The sequence below is a fragment of the Musa acuminata genome, chromosome BXJ2-8 (assembly GCF_036884655.1).
Source record: "Musa acuminata AAA Group cultivar baxijiao chromosome BXJ2-8, Cavendish_Baxijiao_AAA, whole genome shotgun sequence".
In the NCBI taxonomy this organism is placed as follows: Eukaryota; Viridiplantae; Streptophyta; class Magnoliopsida; order Zingiberales; family Musaceae; genus Musa; species Musa acuminata.
The window spans coordinates 51,254,441-51,280,644 of NC_088345.1; the positions used below are offsets into that span (position 1 = coordinate 51,254,441).

General features: G+C 38.7%; 5 protein-coding genes across 6 annotated transcripts; 4 read left to right on the forward strand and 1 right to left on the reverse strand.

Moving 5' to 3' along the window:
* Positions 1-567: 567 nt before the first annotated feature.
* Positions 568-1,399, forward strand: LOC103995903 (ubiquitin-ribosomal protein eS31z fusion protein). Its single transcript, XM_018829721.2, has one exon. It carries the CDS (start codon positions 671-673, stop codon positions 1,142-1,144), a length of 474 nt encoding a protein of 157 aa, XP_018685266.2. The 5' UTR covers positions 568-670; the 3' UTR covers positions 1,145-1,399.
* A 657-nt stretch (positions 1,400-2,056) lies between these two features.
* On the reverse strand, positions 2,057-7,957 carry LOC103995904 (YTH domain-containing protein ECT4). Its single transcript, XM_009416645.3, has 8 exons — positions 7,691-7,957; positions 6,973-7,036; positions 6,528-6,675; positions 6,366-6,439; positions 5,773-6,282; positions 4,906-5,394; positions 4,591-4,803; positions 2,057-3,469 (listed from the first exon to the last, which is right to left on the reverse strand). The coding sequence occupies exons 2-8, from the start codon at positions 7,012-7,014 to the stop codon at positions 2,402-2,404; spliced, it is 2,544 nt and encodes an 847-aa protein (XP_009414920.2). The 5' UTR covers positions 7,015-7,036; positions 7,691-7,957; the 3' UTR covers positions 2,057-2,401.
* A 487-nt stretch (positions 7,958-8,444) lies between these two features.
* Positions 8,445-12,043, forward strand: LOC135620121 (Golgi apparatus membrane protein-like protein ECHIDNA). 2 transcript variants are annotated; one of them, XM_065122797.1, is made up of 6 exons: positions 8,445-8,542; positions 8,871-8,927; positions 9,016-9,219; positions 9,323-9,382; positions 11,027-11,153; positions 11,669-11,970. In XM_065122797.1, exons 1-6 carry the CDS (start codon positions 8,528-8,530, stop codon positions 11,755-11,757), a joined length of 552 nt encoding a protein of 183 aa, XP_064978869.1. In that variant the 5' UTR covers positions 8,445-8,527; the 3' UTR covers positions 11,758-11,970. The 2 variants fall into 2 exon arrangements, with proteins under 2 accessions (XP_064978869.1, XP_064978868.1); XM_065122796.1 differs by lacking the exon at positions 8,445-8,542 and having other exon boundaries at positions 8,712-8,927; positions 11,669-12,043.
* Positions 12,044-14,597: 2,554 nt separating this feature from the next.
* LOC135618273 (transcription factor MYB2-like) lies at positions 14,598-15,761 on the forward strand. Its single transcript, XM_065119152.1, has 3 exons — positions 14,598-14,818; positions 14,908-15,037; positions 15,124-15,761. Exons 1-3 carry the CDS (start codon positions 14,659-14,661, stop codon positions 15,641-15,643), a joined length of 810 nt encoding a protein of 269 aa, XP_064975224.1. The 5' UTR covers positions 14,598-14,658; the 3' UTR covers positions 15,644-15,761.
* A 1,210-nt stretch (positions 15,762-16,971) lies between these two features.
* On the forward strand, positions 16,972-24,211 carry LOC135620122 (nuclear poly(A) polymerase 3-like). Its single transcript, XM_065122798.1, has 11 exons — positions 16,972-17,420; positions 17,521-17,598; positions 17,991-18,098; positions 18,234-18,296; positions 18,385-18,546; positions 18,994-19,107; positions 20,514-20,576; positions 20,676-20,975; positions 22,717-22,887; positions 23,004-23,788; positions 23,915-24,211. The coding sequence occupies exons 1-10, from the start codon at positions 17,136-17,138 to the stop codon at positions 23,394-23,396; spliced, it is 1,737 nt and encodes a 578-aa protein (XP_064978870.1). The 5' UTR covers positions 16,972-17,135; the 3' UTR covers positions 23,397-23,788; positions 23,915-24,211.
* Positions 24,212-26,204: the final 1,993 nt, after the last annotated feature.

Here is a 26,204-nt window from a genome sequence, read left to right on the forward strand (position 1 = left end):
TGACCAGAAGAAAGGTTTTGCAGGTGAAATCCAACATAGTTTTCTATAAGAAGGAAAGGGATAACGATCTTTTGATATGAGATATTAGCATCACATTTGCGTTTGAAAATTTTCTTCATAAACAATACTCGAAAAATGAGTAACAAATTTATTAAGTGAGGTTGACAATCACATTTATATTTATTATTGATTATTATTATTATTATTAAATAATAAAAAAAAATACATATTAAGTTTTTAAAAACTTAAATTGTATTTTGTCATTTTCATCAATTACTTGACTGATTAATTTTTTTATTTATTTATTTTTGAAGATATATTAATATTATTTTGTGTTTTAATGTAATTACGTTAACTTCATATTTAACATATATTTATAGTGATAAATTATATATATATTTATTTATTTATCCCAATTTGCCCTACTTCTAAATGCCTATCATCACAGCCCTCACAAACCTTATGATGCATCTACGGTGACGATCATCCGGTACACCGAAACTAAGATACCGGCGGGTTTGCACACCGCGCCGACCTTTCGGTATAAGACCTCTTCCACCGTGTCGGGAACCCTAACCTTTCTATGCGGATTAGCTCGTGAGGGCCGAACTCGTAACCTGACAACCGCGGCGGCGGCGGCGGCGGCACCCGGCCACTGGACGCCGGAAAGATGCAGATCTTCGTGAAGACCCTTACGGGGAAGACAATCACCCTCGAGGTGGAGTCCTCGGACACGATCGATAATGTCAAGGCCAAGATCCAGGACAAGGAAGGGATCCCGCCGGACCAGCAGCGCCTCATCTTCGCCGGGAAGCAGCTCGAGGACGGCCGCACCCTCGCCGACTACAACATCCAGAAGGAGTCCACCCTCCACCTCGTCCTCCGCCTCCGCGGCGGCGCCAAGAAGCGCAAGAAGAAGACCTACACCAAGCCCAAGAAGATCAAGCACAAGAAGAAGAAGGTCAAGCTCGCCGTGCTCCAGTTCTACAAGGTCGACGACGCTACCGGCAAGGTCACCAGGCTGCGGAAGGAGTGCCCCAACGCCGAGTGCGGCGCCGGCACTTTCATGGCCAACCACTTCGACCGCCACTACTGCCGAAAGTGCGGCCTCACATACGTCTACCAGAAGTCTCAAGGTGAGTGACCAGTTGCTGTTCTGGACAAAAATTTAGGTGCATTATCTGCAAGAAGGCATCTTTCATCTGCTTTTAGCCTTTGATCGAATGTTTAGCTGATGTTCTTAGGGCAAAACAATCAGTGCCAACCAAATTTTGAGATGGAAACTTTAGATTGCCCCTATGTTTCGGATGATGGATAATAATCTTGTTGTTTTCGGGTTAGACTCTGTGATTGCATTTTTGATGAATTGGTTATGTTATATTTCCTGGTTGGTTGTTCATTGGTTGAATTGATGGAAGAGTAATTGATGTGTATTTATACACTGTCTTTGGCTTACCATTTCATGTTATTGTAATTGTATCTTATATGATCATGAAAAGGAAACAACTTCATCTTTTGCATCAAGTTTTGATATATTTGTCAAAATTATTGTTTATAAGATATGTAAGACTCTAAGGAGTAAAAGTTTGACTATCTACAAATTAGATTAGATTAGATTTGATTCAAAGATCATCTTTTCAACAATCAACATGTGATATTTTACTCTGATCTGATTAGCCCGACATCATTGTGGGCTAATCTTTATGATGTTGCAATCAATATTTTGGGAGTGTAATGAATCTCTATGCAAGATTGCTTTAAGAAGCTACAAAAGGCTAATTCGTTAGAAGGAAGAAGATATGATATGGAATAGTGTGTTTGATGAACATTAATCTCATTGTTATTTACTGGTACTAACCACAATTTACCAATCCTAACACGGATTAAACAATGATGCCAAACTATATATATATCCAAGAAGAGATTTGCTTGCCCAAACAACAACAGTGCTCCATTTGACGCTATAAGATGCATCACCAATGTTTCTAGTCAAATCTTTGAATCAAGCAATTAAAAGAATAAGAACAGCCAACACAGTAAGGATAAAAAACAGCGATGCACCAATTCATCCCACTATGTTGCATTTCATCTTTTGGATGTCATATGAAAAGAAAAAGAGTTACATCCTGTAAGAACGCAAAATAAGATTTCATCAACAGTGAAGAAAGAATCCCCACCTCCCTAAACCTTTCCCAAAAACATAACTGCGCCAATCGATAACAAGAAAGGAGAAATGGAAAATTAAATAAACTCTGCTTGCAGATAAAACCCTGGCAGAGCAAATGGATTCAAGAAAAAAAGCTCCTAGATATTGGGGCACTATGGGATGGATGATCATGAATGAGACCAGTAAGGATCAACAGCAAAAGCAATTAGCATGATAACAATCTAGACCACAGTATCATTTCCTTGGTCGCTGACCGTCAGGCGACATACCCTTCTTGTGCAGCCTTGGTCCTTTGAATTCGGTAGACTTTGCCCGGACACTCATAACCCTAGAGGGAGATTCACCAAGGTCAACCTTGATTTGCATTGATCCAACCTTAACCATGTCAGGGGGGATGACCTCTAAGCCCATGGTTGTACCTTGCTTGGGATCAACGGAACGCATACCAGTTTTTATGATAGCATTAGTATCTTTGCCGTCTCCGGATAAGTAGTAGGGTTCAAAATCCGAAGATTCTGAGGAGTGCACACTGGTCTTCGCCTGTCCCCCACTAGGGCCTGTTTTACCTACACCATTGACATCATTGGGACTAATAAGGTTCCCATCTGGCTTTGGAGATCGTTGAATTTTCTGCTTTGCCTCCATTCCATCCTCTCTTGGAGATACTGCAAAACTTGGTGGTTTAATTTCTGATTTTGGCAGCTGATTCGTCACAAGGCTATGCTGTTTTTCATCCAGTTTTGCAGAATTTACTGCAGGTTCTGACTTGGCATTCCCCGTCGGAAACTGAATCTCACTTGATTGCATCCCACCTGCTACAAAATGCAGGTCTTTTGTATCGGTGGAACTGTTCCCATCCGCTTTGAAAGGCAACAAGCTGACAGCAGGACCAAACTGTTTTCCATCTGTTCTCTGGGATTTATCAACTGCAACACCCGAATGCTTTCCATCTATTTTTGGAGGCCTAGAAGCTGAATCATCTTGCATTTTCTCTCTAGATTTTAATGGCTGTGCTGCTGCATCATCAGTTTGATATTCCACTGCCTGGGAAATTTGCACCACAGCACTTGAATGGTTTTCACCTACTCTAGGAGGGTGGTCAGCTTTCCCATCAGGTCCACTACGAGCAACAACTGCAGGAACATGAAGAGAAGCAGTGTAGCTCCTCCCAAAATGTCTAATTTTGTCTTCCATCATCTTTTTTTGCCGCACTTCATAAAACATGAAGTCATCAAGTATCGATGTTCTCAGCAAACTCGTCTTAAAAATACTCAGCATATTAATGCCTGTGCTGTATGGTATCTGAATGCATAAACTACATCAGCAATCTCATATAATCAAAACAATGATCTTCAAACTAGTCTTAAAAATACTCAGCATATTAATGCCTGCGCTGTATGGTATCTGAATGCATAAACTACATTAGCAATCTCAGATAATCAAAACAATGATCTTCAGTAAATCAAAACAAACATGAGCATGATTGCTGAAAGAAATAGATTTTTGCAAAACATATTGCATAACCACCTAAAAACTATTCTAAGCAGAAACAAACTTGTGATGAAGCAAAATTCCTTCATCAATCTTCGCATAATAGACTAATATCCCCAAAATTGCATATTATGAAATGCATCAAAAAGGGGCAAATAAGTACTGATGCAATGTGTGGAAGTGTAAGGTTACAGCTGGAACTGCAATTCATCGTATAAAAATACACTAGATAGTTAAAGAACCCATTGAAATTTCCAACACAGGAACTACAAACAAACATCAGCTAGATTTACAACCCTAACCTATCAACAAAATCAGAACTTTCAGTTCCAAGAACAAGAAAAATGCACTAAGAGTATATTTATATACATGGAGCTTAAATGCAAGAACTGCATCCTATATACGAACACCATAAGAACATTGTCCACAGGTGAAAAAAAGGCACCACACATTATATGTTCATCGTGTGTTTTTTTATTCTATGTTCATCTTGGGCTTTTTGCATGGCTTAAGCAAAGCGTGAAAGTAGCAACAAACCATACTTCCTCAAGTCTATTCCATCCTTATCATAGTGTGGGATAAAAGAAAATATTTTAGAACTAAGCTTGAATTAAGTTTGCCCATGCTTCTGAAAATGATCAATTGTACTAAGAAGCCATTCCATTTATAACTATGCCATACTTCTGCTTAATGGAAAGAATTTCTTGTAAAGTGTGAAAAACACTTATTTCAGTGTGGATATATGAAAGAAACATACAAGTCAATCTAGACAATTATCATAATATCCTAAGTATTCACCACCTAAAACAATACATTTGTTTGGAAGCAGTATATAGGGAGGCATTACTGTTCCTATAAACATTATCTTCCTAGCAGATACATAACCTGAAAATTTTATGTCAACAATATGGAAGCTACCGAGTAAAACATACCTCTTGTGTGTCTCTGCTATTAGTTACAGGTTTATTTTCATTGTTCTCTAGTATGATGTGCCGGAGACTAGCATTTGATACGTCCTTGATCACATGCCACTTCACAGGGAAGCTGCCAGACCATTTATCTTGCTGCCAAAAATCCATATCCTGGTCAAAATCAACAGGGCCAACCATCTCAGCAAGACCACAAAACTGCCCACTTGCATTGACCTGATGCAAAATTTTTTTCTGTCAGAACAGGTCATCAAATAATTTGCAAAAATGGAAAGGACAACTCAAAAGCAGAAATGTTTGAGAGAAAAAATCACCCACGGAATAGAAAAGAAAGACAGGGCACTTTCTTGATTTTCCTGCAGATTTTCTTTGAGCATCTTCATATGCACTATTAAGCCTCTTGTTGCCATTAGGGGTACTTGACCATACATTATATTTGATACTCTTATGCACATCATCCTCACTGTAAGATTTGATCACAAAGAACTTTGCATCTGGATAGTTGACAGGGAAGTCATCCTTATTATAATCATCAGGGCTGATAATAATGCATCCTCCTTGAACATCACTAGCACTTATTTGAGATAGACCAGCTAATTCAACACCTGATGAGGTCGACTGATCCTTTAACCTGTTTTTGCTTTCCTTATTCTGTTCCCCTAAAACATAAGGGTGTCTGCCCCCATCTGTAACATCATCTTTAGATTGGAGTCGTCGTCTCTGCTCATCCTGACCGGCCCACCCAAAAACATTTGGCTGCCGATTTGTTAAGCCTCTGGAGGATGGTCCAGCAACTGTACCATGACTCTGTCCAAAAAGAAATCCTTCCATGTGAAAATTCATATGTTAATCGAATTGGATCACAAGAGCATACAGCCTGATAGATTAACAGATTGATATGCAAGATATTTTAGAACATCAAAGTAACAAGCAATCGAAGAGCATAGCAGGATTAGCAACCATGAACATTAAAGAATAAAATACACAATGATAATGTAGAAAAATATGTCATCGTCAGCATCAAGTATACAACACCTCAAAAAATTATTCAACAGGAAATTGTGGTCCCCCGAAAAGAAGGCTCAAATAAGGGCAGCCATTACAGAAAATCATGACAGACACCCATAGATATAATAGATATGATAGCAGGACAACATTCCAAAATTTATATAGCTTTAAAAATACCTGATGCCGAGTAGTGCCACTAACATGCATCATAGATTCATGCGATGAAGACTGATTACTTGGTTGAATGTTAAACTGCGATCCCTCTGATAGTTTAAATGCTGCTAGATTCTTATGTAGTGGCTGAGAAGTATCTAACATCACTGATGGACTCATTGAAGTTGCCAGTTGAGAAGCAGCAGCTACACTAACAGATGCTTGTGTTGGAACTTTTGTGCTTGCATTAGCAGGTCTAGTAGCCACTGATGTACTGGCACCGAACAGAAATGGATCCATTGATCTACTAGTCACAAAATCAGAACTAGGTTGAACAATAACTGGAATATATGCAGGTGAAGAAATTGGGGGTTGGTATGAGGGACTACTCAGATACTGTTGTGTTCCTAAAAATGAACCATCTAGACCTGTAACAGCACCAGGTACATAAGACGTATATTGGTTGAAGGGAGACTGAGCATATACATAGCCAGGGGAGTAATACACATAAGGCAAACTTTCAGCTTGCAGACCCTGCCAAAAGAAAATCAAATTACAAGCTAATTGATGGTAAAAAAATAACATTTTTTTTCTCATAAAAAAATACTTGAACTTACCATGTAATGAAGATCTTGTCCATCTAACCCAAAAATGCCATGGTGGTCACCCCATTCACCAGGCGATTCATATGCTGGATGGATATATTTAACAGATCAGACAGAGTTGTTCAAAAGGTCTGCACTTAAGTAGCAGGTACAACCTGCAAACACACGACTTACCAGGACAAAGATAGCCATAATGGTTGGCAGCAGGATAGTTCGGTCTTCGGTCAAAAGTATATTCTGGATGCAGTTCATTACCCATAAACTCTGTGCCAGCCAGTGGAGGAATCATAGTGGCATTTGGAATGGTCCCAACACCAGGCATCTAAAATCCAAATGAGATGATGAGCCCTCACTAGTGTTGATACCTAATATGACTACAAATATTATATGTAGTTGTGATGTCCTAAAGAATAAGAAGTGCTATCATGGAACAAAGAAATACCAAATAACAAAAAGTTCTTATAATCCTGAACTTTTCCTTAGAACCACCACACAAAAAAATGGAACATTTAATAACTCATGATTGGCAACTATGAACCATGACCACTCAGGATCTTCCCATTTTGTGCAATTACAACAAGGGAAATTCTAAATACAAACTATTCAACAACAAGAATACCATGTACGTTTCTGTGCTTCCAGTATCAGAACCAGGATGCATCTTCTCTCCAGAACAACTGTCCCTGCAGAAGGCAAAGAAAAGAATGAAAATGCATACATCTATTATTCCCTAGGTTACCAAGATATGCAAGAATCAAGTGTATTAAAGAAGCCAAAAACGAAATACACTACATTTTCTGATGTCAACTGATACAACAAGCCTGTCAATACACTTGGAAACAGCTAGCAAAATGTTTCAATGCAATTTGCGAATTCAATTTAAAATCTTTATAAAGAAGCCGCATAAGCCCTCCCATGTTCAATTTCTACACACTGTTGAATAATAGAGAAGGTTCCAACCAATCAACTTGAACTAAGCATAACAAAAGAAAAGGATGTAAAGGAATACATAGAGAGAGAGAGAGAGAGAGAGAGAGAGAGGGAAAATCGACAAGTAGGATAGAAGCTACAAAAATTGCATAAAATTGATTTAAGTATCCAACAAACGGACATTCAACTGCTAAAATCGGCGAATTAAATGCACGCGACCGTAACCTTAAACATAATTCTACCATGATATGGGGGCAAAACCCTAAAAAATGACCTAAAAACCTTGTGAAATCTTACAGATGGCACCAAAACCCCGTGGCAGAGCACATAAGAAAGGCCAAAGATGGGACCTTTACGGCGTAGAGATGATTGCACGATTCCGTGAAGAGGAAAAGAAGGGAACTAACCAGAAACGGGAAAGCGAAACCAATCTCAAGACATCGACGACCAGGCGAGTACCGTAAGGGGGAGAAGGAAACGGAGGATGAGGGGAGAAATGGGCTTCTCGATTACGGCGGCAATCTCCGGCACCATAACTCGGCCAAATTCTGGTGCAGAGATGCGCCTCGCAGAAACCTTAACCCTAGATCGGAGGAGACTCGCGCATTGGAGAGGTAAAGCGAAAAGGGGCAGCGAAGGCTCCCATTAAAAAAGGGCAGCTTTACGAGACGCAGCGAGGAAAGCGTTGTTGAGAGCCTTTCTAGAACGCTTAAAATACCAAATGTATCCCTAACTCCCTCTATTCGATGTAAATTAGTACCGTCTGGAGATGCGACAACGAGTCAAGTGTAAGGGTAATGTAGGAATCATCAAAGAAGGAACCAAAATAGGGAAGTTTCTGGGCATCGGCGGGGTTCCATCCGGAAGATACACCAATCTCAAAGCACGATGTCCTCGTCGATTTAGGATGATGATCACATGTTGCCAATAAAAATTTTGGATTAACTTTATTATTTATCGTCATCGATCCATCATAACTTTGGTCAATTTAGGACTTGAAGTAGCCATTAAGTCAATTAAGGGGATAACGTATAATTAAGATTAATATATGGATGTATCCACCTGTCATAATATGATAATATATTACATTAATATATGGATTATGGATTTTATATGGAGGATACGAATGTCCTATAAGAGGTGTTAAAGGGCAATTGGGTCATTTTAAAGGCTGCAAGAATAGAAATGCGAGAGCCTTCTTACCGGTTAAGAAACCCCTCGCAGCTGCTCGCGGAAGGAACGAGATGGATCGGGTGCAGGTGATCCCTCTCTCCCACCAACGAAGAACCCTAATCGCGTCCCTCCCATCCTCTCAGTCTCTGTCGTCAATGGATGTCACCAATTCGCAGTCTCCATGCCGCCGCTGGCATTCCCCAATCTGTTATTTTCGTGTCAGATCTTCCAAGGGTTTTTTGCTCTCTTGGAGTGCCGGTGAATAAAGACGAGATCTTTCTCTACACTTAATTGAGAAAGACAAGTTGGATTCTTGTCCATAGATCTCGTCCCTTGTGCCGTAGATTTTACTTCGTTTCGGCTCCTTTTGATTGCTGCTTGATATTGTTCTGTGACATGTGTTTCTGTTTGCAGCCTTCGGGGGAGAATTATGCCAATCCTAGAACTTGCTTCTTCCATGTTCTCTTCAAGGTGTGTTCTTGGGCGTCGTATACTTCTATTTTGTTCCTGGGGTTTTGTCAGATCCAAGTTGTAATTTGTGTAGCTTTGACGTTGATAGGCTGCAGCTCTGGCTTTCTACGTACTCTCGGCGCTCTTTGTTAGTAGTTTTGTGATCATATTTGTGGTCACCGTCTTCCTTGCGGCTCTCGATTTCTGGGTCGTCAAGAATGTCAGTGGTAGGATTTTGGTTGGGCTGAGGTGGTGGAATGAGATTGATGAGCAAGGAGAGAGCGTGTGGAAGTTCCAATGCCTGGATCAGGAGGTTCTCACCTTCTCTACTTATCTTTAGATTTGTTTGGTAGATCAATTTACCAGGTACGATGTGAATTCCATCTCTTTTACTTCTGATTCTCTATTTTTCCCAGTCTCTTGCGCGTATGAATAAGAAGGATTCGTGGCTTTTTTGGTGGACTCTTTATCTCACGGTACGCTATCAAGTTCATGCTATTAATACAGATCTCTTGATTATGACCAATCTTCGACTGGGAATATAGCTATCATGCCTTTTATGTTGGTTTGTAGTTTCCATCATTTCTTAGTCACTTGTTCTTATGAATGCTAAACAGGTACTATTTACGATCGAATCTTCTAGCTTTATAGAAGAGTTTTAGGAACTAGAAATCTAACAATTGATGAACAGTCTAAGAATATGTTCCACTCTCATTACAAGGATTGGGCATGCTTGCTTTACATCCATGTTATACACTACTGTCAGCATCTTTGCTTGACTATTATTTATTGATTCAGAGAACACAGATGTTCATCTTTATACATAGGCTTTAATGGTGCAGAGACACATATGAAAGCATGTGACTGACTATCTATGGCTTAGTCTAAACATAAGTGTGGAAAAAAAGGTTGGAAACTAAGAAGAAAAATAGTCATGTGTCTCTATATTCAAATCACAAAACATTTATAGTAATATATGTTCTTTCTGACCGTAGATGCTCTTCCCCATAGTATTATGGTAGAAAAAATTTAGATCACTTGCTGTGGAACAGATTGTAGTTAAGAAGAGGACTGATATGTCTTGAACGAGCATGTGAAAAGGCTGTAGCAAGATGGAACACCAGTGATAAGATGTCTGGAATGATGGTAGCATGTCCTAGGATCATTTCCTTTCAGGTTTGACTGTAAGTTGCCTTCAAAACAGCTAATAAACTACTGCAGCAAGGATCACTGAATCACTCCAGCAGTCCATTATAACTAAAAAGAAGCAGCAAACAATGGGTTAGATCATCTTCAAATAAGCTGGTTAATATAGCCCATAACCAATTAAAATCAGAGCCAAAATTCTATGAACTTGATATTACGTCAAATCTAAGTTAAATCCTAGCTAAAATTCATACTAATCATTAACGATTAAAATCTCAGTTTGATACCGCTTTCAACACCTCATCAGACTGGTATGGTACTGTTATACTGGGTTGAATTATAACCTATACTGCCTGCTTTCATTGAAAAAAATTTTGTACACCAGTTGGTACATTGTATGGTCCAGTGTTGATTCTTGGTCAAACTGCTGGATATCAGTCTGTATGTTCTGGTTCAACCAGTATTTCAAAACCTGCCAACAATCTTAAATGAATTTATATCGCTGATCGGTAAGCCTCCAGCCTCTCCATTCAGGGAAATAAGTACGTTCAGAATATCTTAGAATCACCTGTCATGGATATCCATGTGTATTTTTCAGACAGGTGATGTGTATATCCATAGTTTTGCTACCTTTCAAAGTTATTCTGCTTGTACAATTTACTCTACCCTATTTATTCACTTTTCCATCTGGGAAGGCATGGTTCGATTTAATATTTCAGCATTCTTTTCTCACTGTCATTGTTGTTTTCACTGTTTTCTCTCTATTACTAAACCTTCAGTTGTTTTCTCTCAATCAGTATCTGCATAGCTATAAAAGATACGTTAATTGCTTAGTAATAGTTAAATCATTGATATTTTATACATTAATTGATTTTCAGAAGTTAAATCATATACATTAATTGATATGCAGAAGTTAAATTATTGATTTATTATTAAGTTGAATTATTTAATTTTCCTAAATTCATGAAATGCAGGCTGTTTCTTGGATTTTCCTTGGGGTATTCTCACTTATAAGGTTTCAGGCAGATTATCTACTAGTTGTAGGAGTTTGTTTAAGCCTCAGCATTGCAAATATTGTTGGCTTCACTAAATGTCGTAAAGGTACATATTTTATGTGATTCTATTTGATTATTCCATTGTCTTTTCTAGCATGCTTTTGATTATGAACCCAAGTTGCTCAAACATGTAGCCTTTGATGTCGCCATGAGATTTTTTATGATGCACAACCCATTAGGTGAGTTAAACCTTAGACGATAAGTTTAACATTCCATTGGCTTATTTATCTCGTTATTTTGAGTTATAAAATGTTGCAAAATTGCTGCCAAATTGAAATGACTAAACATGTTTTTATTTCTTACGAGAAGTTTCATCAAAGAGCCATAGTCAAACTTCATTAGCATTAGAGTATGTCTTTCAGTATTCACATTAATTTTCTCATGATTTCAGGATAAAAGATATTACTATTTCTGTTCTTTTCTACAGTAACCTTTTGCTTTCCTATTCTAAAACATGTGAAATCTGTTTTTCTTCGTGGGAAACTTAAACAAGGGATTCTACAAAGTAATTATTTGCTTTCTTTTGACTTTTACCTCAGTTGTTCCTCTTCTGTGTTCCAGATGCCAAGAAACAGATCCAACAATTTGCTACCAAGACTATTGCATCACAATTCACATCTTCATTACAGTCGGCATTCAGTGTTGTCTGAGATGGGCAAATGAAGAGAGGATATGGTGTCAATTAATATCTGTGGTTTTTTACTTTTGGGAAGAAGCAATTTCATCTTCTTTTTATCTTCGACTTTGTGGGATGTCTTCCCACCCTAAAAGAAAAAAGAAAAACTTTGTAGACATAAACAAACTTTTGTCTGTCTGTATCTTAGTTTCCTGCATTGACTGAGGTATTTTCTTTGTCGAGTCTGCATTACAACTGTCTCCTTTGAGGATGAAGGAAAAATATATATATATGAGATGATTATAATTTTGACTGGGAAACTTTGTCGAGTCTGCATTACAAACTTTGTCGAGTTTGCTCAGCAATTAAAGGTTTGGAGCGATAAGGAGCATTCATTCAAAGGTGTAGTGGGAAATGTGAAGGATAGCTCTTCTTCCACACTTCACAGTCTCTTTCTTCAGTACTATGATTCCATTAATCAAACTATTGAGCTTGTCATAACTCTTGCCTACTGTTTCAATAACATGCTTCAGTAGAGAAATCTCTCCTTCTCAAAAGCTGAGCTTTTGCATGAGCAAAGAAGGAGAGTTGGAGAGAGCAAAAGATTCATTCTAGTTATTGTGTCATGGTTAGCAAAGACAATATCCAAGTTGGTTAGTTCATTATTGCATATGTAATAGGTTATGTCCAACATATGTATGTATGTGGTTTAAGGCAACTGCATCAGAAGGATCTTGGAAATCTTGGTCTCCTGCATTATTAGCATCTCTTTTTCTAATGAGGACTTAACTAAGCAATCATATCATGTTTTAGTCCTTTTGCAAATGTTATCTTATCTTAAAAAAAGCTTGTCTTCCCTTTTCTAAGCTATGCTAGACTTGTCAGAGAACTGAAAGGAAAAGTGTTTTGTAAGCTTAAACACTACAAAATTTAATTTGATTCTTAACTATTCCAAACAAATTTCTATGTTTTTGTTGTTCTTTCCATTTGCCTATTAAAAGAGATTAAAAAAGATTAGCTTAACTTATATACCAGTAAAAATATACAATATTTTCCATGAACAACAGGTCAAATAAACATCAAAGAAACTTGGAAGTATGATAACCACATTACTGCCAGTCTGGTTCGAATTCCTTGCTCATCCAAGCTACAGTCTCTATTCAACATGTCAAATAAACTGTAAGCCAAAGCATTGGGAAAACAAGAATGATTCCTTTGAAATCTATCTGACCAGGATAAATCTTCTTCTTGTGAAGTTGAGAATCCACAACACTTGATTCAGTACTTCTCAGGCAGCACCAGAGGGTCATCACCTAACTCATGTTTGGTATGTTACCATGTTGACTTGAAATCTAGAGAGTTCAACTCTGAAGAAAAAAGCTGATATCAAATCATAAGTTGAAATCGATACCGAAAGGAATTTGCTGGCTTGATCCGAACATTTTACACTCAAACTAATCACCCGAACACGACGTTTATTGGATTAAAATCAATCAACCTCGTCATGATCCAGCAATTGTCAAGTTGGTGGCCGATGCATTTGAAGTCTAAAGACTATTGGCAAAGGTAGAATTAAAGAAGCATTATCTACATGATGATGTTAGGGTCAAAGACGCTTCATAGCAATGTTGATGATTCCATTTGAATCAATCACTATCAAATGTACCTTCTTTTCTCAATTTCTACTCAATCGTCTCATAGTTTTCCTCCAATAGAAAAGTTCAAAAGTCCTCTCCACCATTACATGTGAACAAAGAAAGCATTGTGTGGCTTTCATGGAAGACCATGTTTGGACTTTTGTAGAGATTTCAGGAATTAGAGGAAGAGAGAAGCCTCTTCTAGAATGTTTAGACTAATCTGATGACGTTGATGTTATTTAATTGAACTTTGCAGTCTGATTAAGATGTTTGGTGCCACACTTCTTTCTCCTTAGAATTCATCTTGTTGGAGAACAAAAATTAGACACAAAGGTTGTCCTTCAACTGATTTCGCTGTATCGATAAGGTTTCGAAATTGTTATGAACAATTAGAGTAGCTAAACTTCTGAAGTTGACAAGAATTGGACAATCAACAAATAGATGTGAGTATATCTTTGAAAGGGATTAGTTGCATAATTTCTTATCATGTGAATTGTTTCTTTGCTTGAGTTATGGACTCTTTCATATGTTCTGTTCATCCTGAGTACTTTAGGCCCTAATGATCTATTGACAGACCTAAGAAAGGAAGTGTTTCAATGCATACTTGGCTGCTTGAAAGAGTTGTGGAAGAGAAACTGTTGTAGTGAGAGTGTCAAAGTGATTTTAGGTTTCCTTCATAATATTTGTAGGGCTCTAAAGCTACCTATGCATCAGAAGATAAAAGAAGAAGAAGAAGTCATCTTTGTAGCCAAACCAGTAGTTCAAGCAACATGAAGTGTTGCATCAGTCACATGTATCTGTTCTCTCATTGATTTTGTTTGCTTTGGATCTTCTTCATCTTTGTCCAAGCTGTGTGCATGGGTCAAACATATCCAACTCACCACTTTGACACTCTCACTAGCCACAGCTTCTAGACTGTCGAACCCCATGAGGAGTAGCAAGCAGCCATTTTGTTTTGTTCTACAAGAAGGTGGCAATCCACCCCATGCCATTTAGCAGCATACAAAAGAACAGACAATGAGATGGACCAGTGGTTCATGTCAGTCAAACTAAGACCATCTTGTTTCATCCTCAGCTCTTGGCATCAGGTCAAAACCGGGGTTAGTCTTCTCATCTCATCATGAACCTCTACTTCAGGCTTTAGAGAGCTTAAACCAGTCTTGTTACTCCACACCACCCTCTATAAATGCCCAATGCCACTCATTCCATCTCTTAAGCTCTCAGCTCTTCTCTCTCTCTCTCTCTCTCTCTCTCTCTCTCTCTCTCTCTCTCTCTCTCTCTCTCTCAGGCTCTCCTTCATGGGGCTCAATGGAATGGCTCGTTGCTCTGCCACACCAACAAGGGAGCAGGAGATGGTCTTGAGAAAAGGTCCCTGGACTGTGGAAGAAGATCTTGTGCTGATGAACTATATCGGTAGCCATGGCGAGGGCAAGTGGAACTCACTTGCCCGCTGTGCAGGTAGCCAATTCATGCTTTGTCTTGATCCATTCCGATCATGGTGAATCACTCTGTTCTTTATCCGGTAATCATACTTGGTCCTGTTACAGGTCTCAGAAGAACGGGCAAGAGCTGTCGGCTTCGATGGCTGAACTATCTCCGCCCGGATGTCCGCCGCGGTAACATTACTCCCGAAGAGCAACTCCTCATCCTCGAGCTTCACTCTCGTTGGGGAAACCGGTGAGTGATCTCGACGAAGATCTCTCGGTGATGATGCTCTCCTTGCAGCTTAGCCCTGAACAGAGTCCCACGCCATCGTCTCGTAGGTGGTCGAAGATAGCGCAGCGGTTGCCGGGGCGGACCGACAACGAGATCAAGAACTACTGGAGAACGAGAGTGCAAAAGCACGCGAGGCATCTCCGGTGCGACGTCAACAGCAAGCAGTTCAAGGACGTCATGAGGTACCTGTGGATGCCTCGGCTGGTCGAGAGGATCCGGGCGGCTTCCGGCAGCTCCGCCACCTGCGTGCATCAGAATGTTGCAGCTCCATCGACTCGCGAATGGCCCGCAGAGGGAAGTGTTGAGCTTGGTCAAGCGAAGACCAGCCCGGACGACTCCGAGATGCAGCTCTCGTCAGCTTCAGAGTCCGACGACTGCTTCGCCAACAGCATGCAGGGATGTGAGAATGGAAGTGATGATTGGTTTCAGGAAGCAGACTTCACTGCTTGTTGGCCGCAGCCTCTGCCAAGTCCTGGAGTTTGTGCTGATGACTTGGGGTCGCTGGATTTGGATGGGTGTGGATGGGAGGAGAGCTTGTGGAGTATAGAAGACGTTCGAGGAGAATGAAGCAAAGGGAAGATAGAAGAATGTGTTGGGAAATCTTAATTCCTCCCCTCATTTTCTCCTCTAATTAAGGAACTGTATCTGATTCTTTCAGATTAATGGACTAATTATTCTCCCTAAATTTGGATGTGTCTAAATCTCATATATTACTTTAAATTTCTTCAAAGGTAAAAAAGAATTGTTTCTGTGGCACAGCAGATGAAAACACAGCAAAATTGTTTCTGATATCAACCAAGCAGATGAAGGATAGACAGAGAAACAATCCACAGTTTTCAAAGTAGACTAAATACATGCAGATTGTTGGATTTGGAATGAAGCTTATTCAAAGGTAAGTGGAGGTCTCCATCCTATTTCACTGTGCCATCAAAGGAAGCAAAGCTGCAAGTAGTTCTTGCAAATTTGCAGGCTATCTACTTGTATTCTGCAATCAAAATCTTGCATCCTATTCTCCTGAGCTTTTCATTTTTTGGTCACAGGAGCACTTTCACTAAATCTGTCCATGGCCAAAAAACCTATCAATTTCATAGTGACTGGCTTTGACTTGGAAGTAACCCAAAATTATAATATAATGACTCACTTTGGAAACTGAAACTATGATTCTAGATGATATGACTCTGCACCAATTAGTCAAAATGTAAACAAGGAAAGTTTTGGCTGCTAATTTTCCTCTAAAACTCATAAAGTCCTCCACATGTCACTGAATAATGAAGTCTTATCTAGAATGTTGAACATGTCACAAAAGTACTGACCTTGGCATGCCAAACTGATATCACTATCTCAACAAAAGCACTTTTTTTTAAGTTTGATTGTTCATCACATTCACATTGGATAATATTATATACATACATACATAAGCTATGTATTATATCACTATGGGCCATACTACTACTTCTAACCCAATCATTGGCTCCTTTTCTTTTTGGAAGACCCAATTAATGCTCTACATTTCCAGCCAATTGCACTTGTAATAATTTATTGTACCATTTGGTGAACATTGTTGAGTGCACGTGCTTGGAAGACACCGGCTCGAATTTGCACGTGCCATCCGGTCCGGTTCGTAGCTTGTGTTCTTGATGGGCGGGCTAAGTCCAGTCATTTGGGCTGGACGGTCATTTGATGGGCCCGCCCATATAACTTGAACTCTCTGGAAACTTCCTGAGCTCCGCGTACATGTACTTGCGCGCCATGTGGGATTGGAGCCCATCCCATCTGCGGCCACGAATTCAAATCTCCCCTACGATTGGCATTCCCGTAAATCCTTGCCGCCCCAAGCCAACCCCACCCCACGCTTCCCATCTCGCCCTTCGCTATATAAACCTCCTCCCCGAACACCACCACCACTTCCTTTTACTTCATTCGTTTTTACGAAGCTTTCCATTTCATTCCTTCGCTTTCCAGCTCTCGTTCGCTCTCGTCCTGGTCCGCGTGCCCTCACTCGCCACCTTCGATCATCGCCATCCGCTGCCCGCCGGGGCCGATCCCGACCGTCCGTTTCATGGCCTATGCGTTATCCGGCGAGAGGAGGATCACCGTGCTGCCACCCCCGCCGCCCGTCTGTCTGGTCGATCCCGGAACCCTAATCCTTCCACCGCCGCCGCCTGTGGCTTACCTGGTGCCCCTCGGCGCCGTCCCGCGCCCTGCCCATCAGGGCGCCGTCTTCGTTCAGAACCCGGTACTGGTCCCGAGGAACCACAGCCTCGCCTACCCTCCTGTGATCCTGCGCTTGAATCCCGCGTTTTTGATGCAGATGGACGAGCAGAGGACGCGATCCCTTCTTCAGGTCCGGATCGCTTGCTGTTGCCTTTTTTCCTTTTCTAACTCGTCCCTGATTTTGCCCTAATTTCGTTTCATATTATTTATGTGAATTCTTTTTGTTGCAGTTTATGGCTCAAGAGGGTCTTGAGCCATCTCCGGAAGAGGAGATGAAGAGGAAAACTGCGATCGATCAGCTTAAACAGGTTTGAGGATTTTGCAATATCTCTTCTTTGGAAAAATAGTTGTCATGGGACGAGCGTGTGATGGATAGTTTATCAAACTAAACATGTTGTTTTTGTTCTTGTCGTCGTCATAGGTGTCAGATTCGGTTGTGCTCCTTTCCTATTATAGAGTTGTTTGTTGGAGCATAACATGGTCATAAGAATCTCAATTTTGAGCCTAATTGTTGTGATGTTTTAAGACACAGGAACTCTATGGTTAGATATATAATAGGTCCCGGTGTGTTGGTGGGTTTTGGTTCTTTGTTTTTATCTATTACATATTTCTTGAACACATTCGTTGTGAGAGCCTTCCTATCTATAACATTGCTTTCATGCAAGGAAAGTTAACATGATGGTCTTGCATCCACTAACAGATAGTTCTGGCATGGATAAAGAAGGTTGCATGGCAGCGTCGTCTGCCAAAGGATGTAATTCCCGATGCAGGTGCAACTGTTCTTACATATGGTTCATATGGTTTAGGGGTAAGTATGGTTGGTATTGACTCCAGAAGTTAGAATGTGTATTATTTGCTAATTTCATAGCTTTTGTCCTTACAACATTCTAGATTCTTGTCCTTGACCATTTGGAATTCCCTAACAAAAGCTTCATTGCTTCAGGTGCATGGACCTGAATCTGACATTGATGCACTGTGTGTTGGTCCTTATTTTGCGACTTTGGAAGTGAGTTATATCTCATGTCCAATTGCTTGCTGTTTTTCTTTGTTTTGAAAGGGATATTGTTTTTGAAATGCTCATGTATGCATTGCAGGAGGACTTTTTCATTATTCTGCACTCGATGCTAGAGAGCCAGACACAAGTTTCAGAAATTCACTGTGTCAAGAGTGCCAAAGTTCCATTAATGCGCTTTAAATTCAATGGAATTTCCATTGATTTTCCATATGCTCGGATTCCAGCTATTTCTGTTACTGAAGTATGTATATTGTAGTAGATCCATAATTGCTCATTTTGGTTTGCATGGGTTATTTTCAAGTTAAAAATTTCCGGTGTTTGTAATCCTACATATGTTTAAGCAATCCATGATACTACTTGGGAAAATTGTAAGATGTTTTAATTATCTATTGTTGTTTGAATCATGCACATGAGGTTTACCTTTCTACATAATATATAACATTGCTAAAATATTATTAAGTATTATGATCCAAATATTCTGGACATTTTCTTGCGAAATTGGGTGCAAATTTAAATGTATTGTTGTGTACATCATGCAATTTTTTGTCTACCATCCTATGTAATGTTACACATGTTTAGAATATGATCAAGTATACGGATTCATTATGCTTCTGGACTTTGATTACAGTAAGTGGAAGTTGTTGTTTTGAAAGCTCCTCAATAATGGTCGCCACTGTTCAAATTGCAGTCTGTAAATGTTTTTGATCCCTCCGTGTTGGCACAAGTTGATGATACTAGTTGGAGAAGCCTCTCTGGAGTACGTGCTAATAAACGCATCCTTCAGTTAGTGCCAAATTTGAAGGTACTTGTGTTTCAAAATGACCAGTTTTTAAAAGTTAAAAGTCTTTCTTATAACATTTTTTAGGCCATTTCTTATCAATCTTCTTTAATTCAGTTTTATAATATTTGCAATTTGAAGTTTCTGCACATATATTCATGTGTTAGTTGAGTCCTTACGTCCATTGTGCTTTTCACTTTATTGACAAATGGGGATCAGGGCCATTCTGATTTTAGGGTGTGGCTCTCATAAATACTTGCATAAACAATGAGTGTAAGAACTGAAAGTCTAAGGTTTATTTGGAAGCTGAAAAACATGTTAACATCCAACTGGCATTCAATTGGTTCAGATAACCTTTTATCACACATGATATTTTGGTTAATGAATGAACCTGCAGTGTTCTTAAATACTGAGTATTGTTGTCACAAATGAATTCTTGGAACTGGGTAAGTATGGTTATCTGATACATCTTTGTCATCAACAATTGTTATTACTTGTATATCTTAGGCATTTTAGGATATAAAAATATCCATGTGGAATTGATGCTCTCTATATGGAATAAATGATATCAGGATCAGTCTGGGAGAATTGAGGTTGTAGGAAAATTGAATTAGAAGCAAGAATAAATGAAAAACAAATACCATTAGGTTGTCATAAAATAAGATCCGACTGGTCATGCTTTTATACCTTATTTACATAGATATTTTTATAATTAATATTTTTTATCTTGGTCACTTTCAAACTCGAAATAATTATCCAGACCTTCTGCCTGATCTGCAGCAGCGTAACAGTTATTTCATAAACTTAATGGTACTTTTGCTATTTTAACAATACTTTGATTTAGTAAATACTTCATTCAATACAATGTTTTCAGAAGACTTGTCCAATAATATTATCAATTTATTCATCTATTTGTTTCTCAACTAGACATATCTCTTTTTTTTTTCTTGATATGCTCATCGATACTTGAATGAAAGATTTAAATCTTGATTCGGTACCCCGATTTTGGTAACTGGTTGAATTGGTAGGGTTCCGATATACCAAGCTATACACCAGCCCATTCCACCTGATTTCACTAAAAAAATAATAAAAATTTGGATACCGATTGGTACCAACTGTATGGTTCGGTATTGGTCCTTGGTTCAGATCAATAAATACAAGTAGCAACTGGTATGTGATTCCTTGCTTGAATTGTTATAGAACATGATCAATCTTGGAGGCAAAAAATGTGTGGGCACACACAAAAAAGAACAAAAACTTACCTGACATGTTTTCAGAAAAGAAGAAATTTATAATTTCTAAATTACGCTCCCACAAACATAGATCAGTTTAGAAGCCTTGAATGCTTATCTTGTTGTGCATGTCTGCTTTATCATTTTCATATAGATGTTGTTTTGTGGATTAACTTTTCTTGTGAGTTTGATGCACAGAACTTCCAGTCCATGTTACGATGTGTTAAATTATGGGCAAGAAGGCGTGGTGTCTACTCCCATGTATGATCTTTTCCACTTTGTTTTATCTGCAAATTCTTCTAGACAATTTATTGTGTCTAAAGTACTACTTGTAAGTTCTCTACCTTGTTTTCTCTGCAGTTATTTGGTTTCTTTGGAGGAATCCATTTGGCAATACTTGCAGCTTATGTTTGTCAGAGATACCCTAATGCTAGTGCCAGTGCTCTCTTATGTCTTTTCTTTGAGACATTTTCGAAATGGCCCTGGCCTGAGCCAGTAGTTTTAAACGATCCATCAATACCATATAGGCATCCTGATGGGCGCTCAGTCATGCCTATTATGATGCCTTGTAGCCCATTCGAATGGTGTCACTCCAATATCACGAGAAGCACCTACAAAAAAATTGTTTCTGAATTCCAGCATGGATATGTCTTGACTAGGGTAAGAGTTTCTCTTTAGCCTGTGAATTCAATTTTACATATCTAACAATTGTTGGCTTAATTATGTATACTTTTGATCAGGAAACTAAAGAATGCAATATGCTAATGCCAACCTTGTGTATATTGCATGCTTTTAGGAAGTGTTCTGTTTTTGCTATTAATTCTTTCATGTTGTGATCACTTTTTATTCCTTATCTATCTTTAGCCCATGAGTTACTTGTGTTAATTATGTTAAATATAGCTTTCTTGAGTTCTAAGATTTATGGAATCTTCAGGGACGCACAAGTTTTTTTTATTTGAGGATTGATGTTGAGAGTTAAGATTTTGTTATCTTCAGTTTTTTAAAGAAGAAACTAGAAAAGTGAGCGATCAGTTCACCTAGATTAGATAAATATAATTACAAGAACTGTTGGTTTTGTTAGAACTTTTATGAGCATGATAAATGCTATCACTTGATTCTTGAGGAGGCAAATGTGCTTTTTGATAAAATACACATCCATTTTACTCTTGTAGATAGGGTCAAGATGGCCACAAGGGGCTTGCTAATAAAGCAAGTCATGCTAACTAGGCCGAAATTCCATTTGAGCCAAGTTTATGTGGTAGAACGAACCTCAGCCCAGCAATAGCCCATGGCTTTGGCTAGGTTGTAGAATCTAGAAACTTGGGCTTGGCACTACCCCACAAAGTCAAACATTCAGCATAAGTTGGTTCACTACTTCTCATACCAAATTGGTTAACTTAATTAGAAAACTCCTCTGGGTTTGTTAATGTGTATACTAGGTACATCCTTAATTCTACACAATTTGAACATCATCGAGTTGTGATGTGACAGTTGATTTTGCATGACTGTGGCATCCCAAGCTACTCCTATTAGCATTGTCATGGCAGAAGAAAAATAAAGAAATATGGGTTTATCTCTTCCACGATTGCTAAGTATCAGCACAATCTCAAATGTGCCTTCAGTTGGCCTAAACTTGTGTATTGGTCATGATGCATTTGCTGCTTGGGGGATATCGATGTGTATTCTTGGTTAATTTGAAAGTAGAATTATTCTTTTTTTTTCATATGAAGTTTTAAGTTCCTGCATACCACAATTCACATTGGCGTATTTCATGGTTTTTCAAGAACATGCTGTAACCATAGGTTGTTGATTTGCTTCATGAGAATCTTCATTTAGTTGTTCACTTCATCTGCTAAATTGATCACATCATATCATTAAACTAATTGACTGTTTTTTTTTTTTTACTTGGATTTCATGGCAAAAAAGCCTTTGCAATGCTAAATAACTTTTTGTTGGTCCATGTTAAGTCTCATTTTACTTGTTTGTGGGATATTTTGCTCTCTATTTGAGTTTTGGAATCAAAGTTTTAACAATGTATTAGGACTTTGAATACTGCAGTTCTATATAAGTAGAGTAAAAAGATGCTATATGTGTTCAGGGATGATTGTTAACACATGTTCAAGGTTATCATTAATAAATTATGGTTAGTAGTAAAAGAGTTTTATGTAGTACTCTCATCATGAACACTTGCGTTTTGGTTTAATGTATGTAATATGCTTAAAATCTAATTGGTTGTTTGATTCCTTTATTTGTATGGTTCCACATGACACTTGCTTGTCGTATGGGCACATCTCATTGATTTCCTGATGATATCTTAATATTTCAGGGCATTCATAATCAATCATCTTTAAGTACAAATTTTGATTAATTAGGTTAATTAGATTAGTTTATATGCTCTCAGTTGCGGGATCCTGGCAGGATGGAATTCAGGTGGAATAATCTATTTGAAGCATATCCATATACCACCAAACACACTCACTTTCTGCAGATTTTGCTAACTGCTGATAATGACGATGAACTACAAGAGTGGGTAGGATGGGTGAAGTCGCGCATCCGTGGTCTACTACTTAAGGTTTTTATTGCTTGCTTATTTTTCTCTCACAACCCCTGGACGCTTTGATGACATCAGTTTTTTTTTTGCTTTCTTTGTTTGTCATTTTAACCTGTTTCTTTCTTTGATGACTTCAGTTAGAGATGGTACAGGAATATTGCGACCCAAATCCTACAGAAAATGTCGATCACAATATAACTGAGCCAAACATTGTATTCTACTGGGGTCTGTCACCCAAAGGGAACACCATAAATATTGGCTCTCTGAAAAAGGATTTCATGAAGAGTATTAATACAGATCAATTTGCTGATGAGAACCATACTCATTGTAAGCTGGCTTTGTCAATTGTACAATACTCTCAGCTTCCCAAAAGTTTGCGGCTTGATGCTGGTAGTGCAAAAGGGTCAAAACCTTGTGGGAAGATATTAGATAACAATTACTTACCGAAGCCAGTTTACTCACAGTATCTGCCACAGGATTTTGTGGGTTATGATGTGGCTAATGAACAGCACCGAGCTGCTGCTGGTTAGAACTACGTAGCACTCGATGTTATGGCAAAGATGCACCAGCATTAGATTGTGTATTGCAGCTCCGGAAGAAGTGATTCTGCATTCACACTTGTGTTTCTGCGCTGGGTTGTTTGGTTGAACAACTTCAATGTGTTTGTGAAGGGATTTGAAGAGCAGTCTACCTGTTGCCATTGTTTTGCTTGTAAAGAAAGGGGAAGACACCTGGGCATTATATCACACATTATTTTGTGATGTTCTCTATATCACACATTATTTTGTGAAAAGTTTAGGGATATGATAAGACAAGGTCATGTTGCACTGAATGGAGAACTACACCTCGGCGATGCAACCAACTGGGTGTGTGTATGTCAACCTTTTCTCTCAATTCTCGCATGTGCTCGCAAATATTACAGGTTGGTTTCCATTGATTTGTGTTTGACATACTGTAATAGTTCCAGATGTTGTTTATATAATTCTTGTGACTCTTTAACATTCTGCTAACTATTAACATATGTCATCACAATAATGACTGCATGCAGCCATCTTCTGGGAAATATTACATGTAGAACACACAATGACGACGGCGTCTGTGAAAGGAAGCTACTTTATGGTTGGATGTAAAACTGGGTTGAAGGTTCACATTGTTCAATGTGCATTGCAGGGTGAGACCAGCCACAGGGTTGTATAATCTGTGGAGATGGCCTTGGCCTTGGAAGTTGACTAAATTGTATCTTGTAGTATTTATTATACAAGATAGAAAAAGGCAAAACCTGTGTTGGTTGTGAATTTGTTTTCTGCTTTGACTCAAGTAGTAAATGACATTGTTGTTATTGCAATTTGAAATGTGTATATGCATTTAAACTTTTTCTCTGTTATAATTGGATTTATAATTAGAATTGCAGTATTTTGCACTTGGCAGGTTGGATATCAATTAGATTGGGGGGGCCACTGCTTCATAGCTCGTTTCGCGATTCAGATCATGTGAATAGCGGGGTTTTCTTTCAGGTCTAGAGACACCTCGTCATTTGGTCGTCCAAACTTTTCCTTCATTTGGTCGTCCAAACTTTTCTCCATGCCTGTCTTGCATTACTTGTCTCGATTCTCTTCGAGTAAGAAGTTTATATGTTATTATTGTTGGTAAATATCAACGTATACTCTTGGGTTAATTACATATAGTTAGTTACCTTTAATATTCTGATATTTATATTTTAAAAAATTATATTAATACAAAAGTGAAATATTTAAGTTTATTTGTCTTAATGTTATTAGTTTTATCAACGAAAATATAAAAATAAAAGATAATTTTAATGTTTTAGTTAGTGATGGTGAATGATGTTGATGGTAGCAGGTAGTGGTGTTGTTGGGGGTTGAATGATTATTGTTGATGAAAAGAGCAGTAGCGAGAGGCAAGAGACGCTTTGCATTGACGTCAATGTCAACGTAGTTACTGAACGGTCCTTTTATCGTTTTGTATTTGTGTCGATGTTGACGCAATTGTCAAGCAATGAAAGAGTCAGTTGATGCAAATGTCGAGCGACATTGCTTTGCACTTGCATCAATGTCGACGCAGATGCAAAGCAACCCTCACCTCTCGTCGTGATTCTCCCCAACATCCACCCGTGTTCCCCAACGATATCACTGTTTATCACCATTAACTCGAATGTTAAAATTATATTTTTACTGATCTGTTGATCCTTTAGTTTGACTAGTGATCCAGTGAAATTAAGTTTAAATATATGATTTTTTTAGTTCAATTTGATGACTATCATGAGAATGCAATAATAATATTTAGAAATATAAAATAATCATAAAAAATGTTGTATTATATAAAAGTGGTGGAGCAATCAAATCTGATCCATGAAAAACAAGGCTAACAATAGAAAAAGATGTGTGTTGTGAATCAAAGTGCATTGGTAACAAAAATTTGTTTAGGCTTTTGTAGATGGTATTTTTATTTTTTATTTTTTTCTCGATGATGCATCTTACTACTTAAAATGTCTAAATACCTCTCATCATTATTTATCATTCATCGCCATTGTCCTATCATGAGGTTTCATCGCTTTCTCGTTACAATCACCACGAGGCCTTACTGTGATAAATGTCTTTTCCCTCCATCTCGTTGCCTTCGTCTCGTCGTGAGGGCTCGCTTCCCTTCTACGAGGTCATGTTGTAATGACATCCTACATGTCTACTACTTTGCATTTGATAATGAGGCTATCGACAATAGTGATAAGGAGACGATAGTGAGCTTCCTTTCCTCTATTATGTTTGCCTACCATCAACGGTGATAAGCAGATAACGACGAGCCTCCTTCCCCTCTGTTACTTTTGCCCTATTACTTTTGCACCCAGTAAGGAGGTCGTCACCGATGGCAACGAGGAGACGATCAATGAAGGCGAGATTGAGATTGATGATAAGGTGGTTGTTGCTGTCATTGGTGGCCATGATGTCACGATCAAGCTCCTACTCGATGAGATCTAGGCGTTGAAGGGCGAGCAATCCAACCTCTAGGAAGAATGGTCGAACCTCCTCAACGACCTATCCAAAGTCTTACAGAAACTTACTGATATCGAGTCATACCTCAAGGCCATAGTGGGTTAAGTCAGTCACCTCCATAACAGAGACAATGGGGATGTTTTACATGGTGAGATCTCGTGGTGGCAGAAGTGACAAGTGATTGATGACAACTAGAGATATTTATGATATTATAAAAAATAAAAATACCATATAAGGAAATTAAAACAAAGGGTGTGATGAAATGAAAGCCCAAAAAAGAGGAGTGTTTTTCGGAAATCGCCCACGACACTCGAACATAGACCATGCTTGGCT

Bases quoted from the DNA above. Each gene is read 5' to 3' on its own strand.
- LOC103995903 (XM_018829721.2), top strand. From the start codon at position 671: ATGCAGATCTTCGTGAAGACCCTTACGGGGAAGACAATCACCCTCGAG.
- LOC103995904 (XM_009416645.3), bottom strand. From the start codon at position 7,014: ATGCATCCTGGTTCTGATACTGGAAGCACAGAAACGTACATG. The intron at 4,804-4,905 runs GTGGGTGATTTT...ATTTTGCATCAG, and splicing joins CTGTCTTTCTTTTCTATTCC to GTCAATGCAAGTGGGCAGTT. The intron at 3,470-4,590 runs GTATGTTTTACT...TTATGCATTCAG, and splicing joins ATAGCAGAGACACACAAGAG to ATACCATACAGCACAGGCAT.
- LOC135620122 (XM_065122798.1), top strand. From the start codon at position 17,136: ATGGCCTATGCGTTATCCGGCGAGAGGAGGATCACCGTGCTGCCACCC. The intron at 17,421-17,520 runs GTCCGGATCGCT...TTTTTGTTGCAG, and splicing joins GGACGCGATCCCTTCTTCAG to TTTATGGCTCAAGAGGGTCT. The intron at 22,888-23,003 runs GTTTTTATTGCT...TGATGACTTCAG, and splicing joins TCCGTGGTCTACTACTTAAG to TTAGAGATGGTACAGGAATA.
- LOC135618273 (XM_065119152.1), top strand. From the start codon at position 14,659: ATGGGGCTCAATGGAATGGCTCGTTGCTCTGCCACACCAACAAGGGAG. The intron at 14,819-14,907 runs GTAGCCAATTCA...GTCCTGTTACAG, and splicing joins CTCACTTGCCCGCTGTGCAG to GTCTCAGAAGAACGGGCAAG. The intron at 15,038-15,123 runs GTGAGTGATCTC...ATCGTCTCGTAG, and splicing joins CACTCTCGTTGGGGAAACCG to GTGGTCGAAGATAGCGCAGC.
- LOC135620121 (XM_065122796.1), top strand. From the start codon at position 8,853: ATGTGTTTCTGTTTGCAGCCTTCGGGGGAGAATTATGCCAATCCTAGA. The intron at 9,220-9,322 runs GTTCTCACCTTC...TATTTTTCCCAG, and splicing joins TCCAATGCCTGGATCAGGAG to TCTCTTGCGCGTATGAATAA. The intron at 9,383-11,026 runs GTACGCTATCAA...CATGAAATGCAG, and splicing joins GGTGGACTCTTTATCTCACG to GCTGTTTCTTGGATTTTCCT.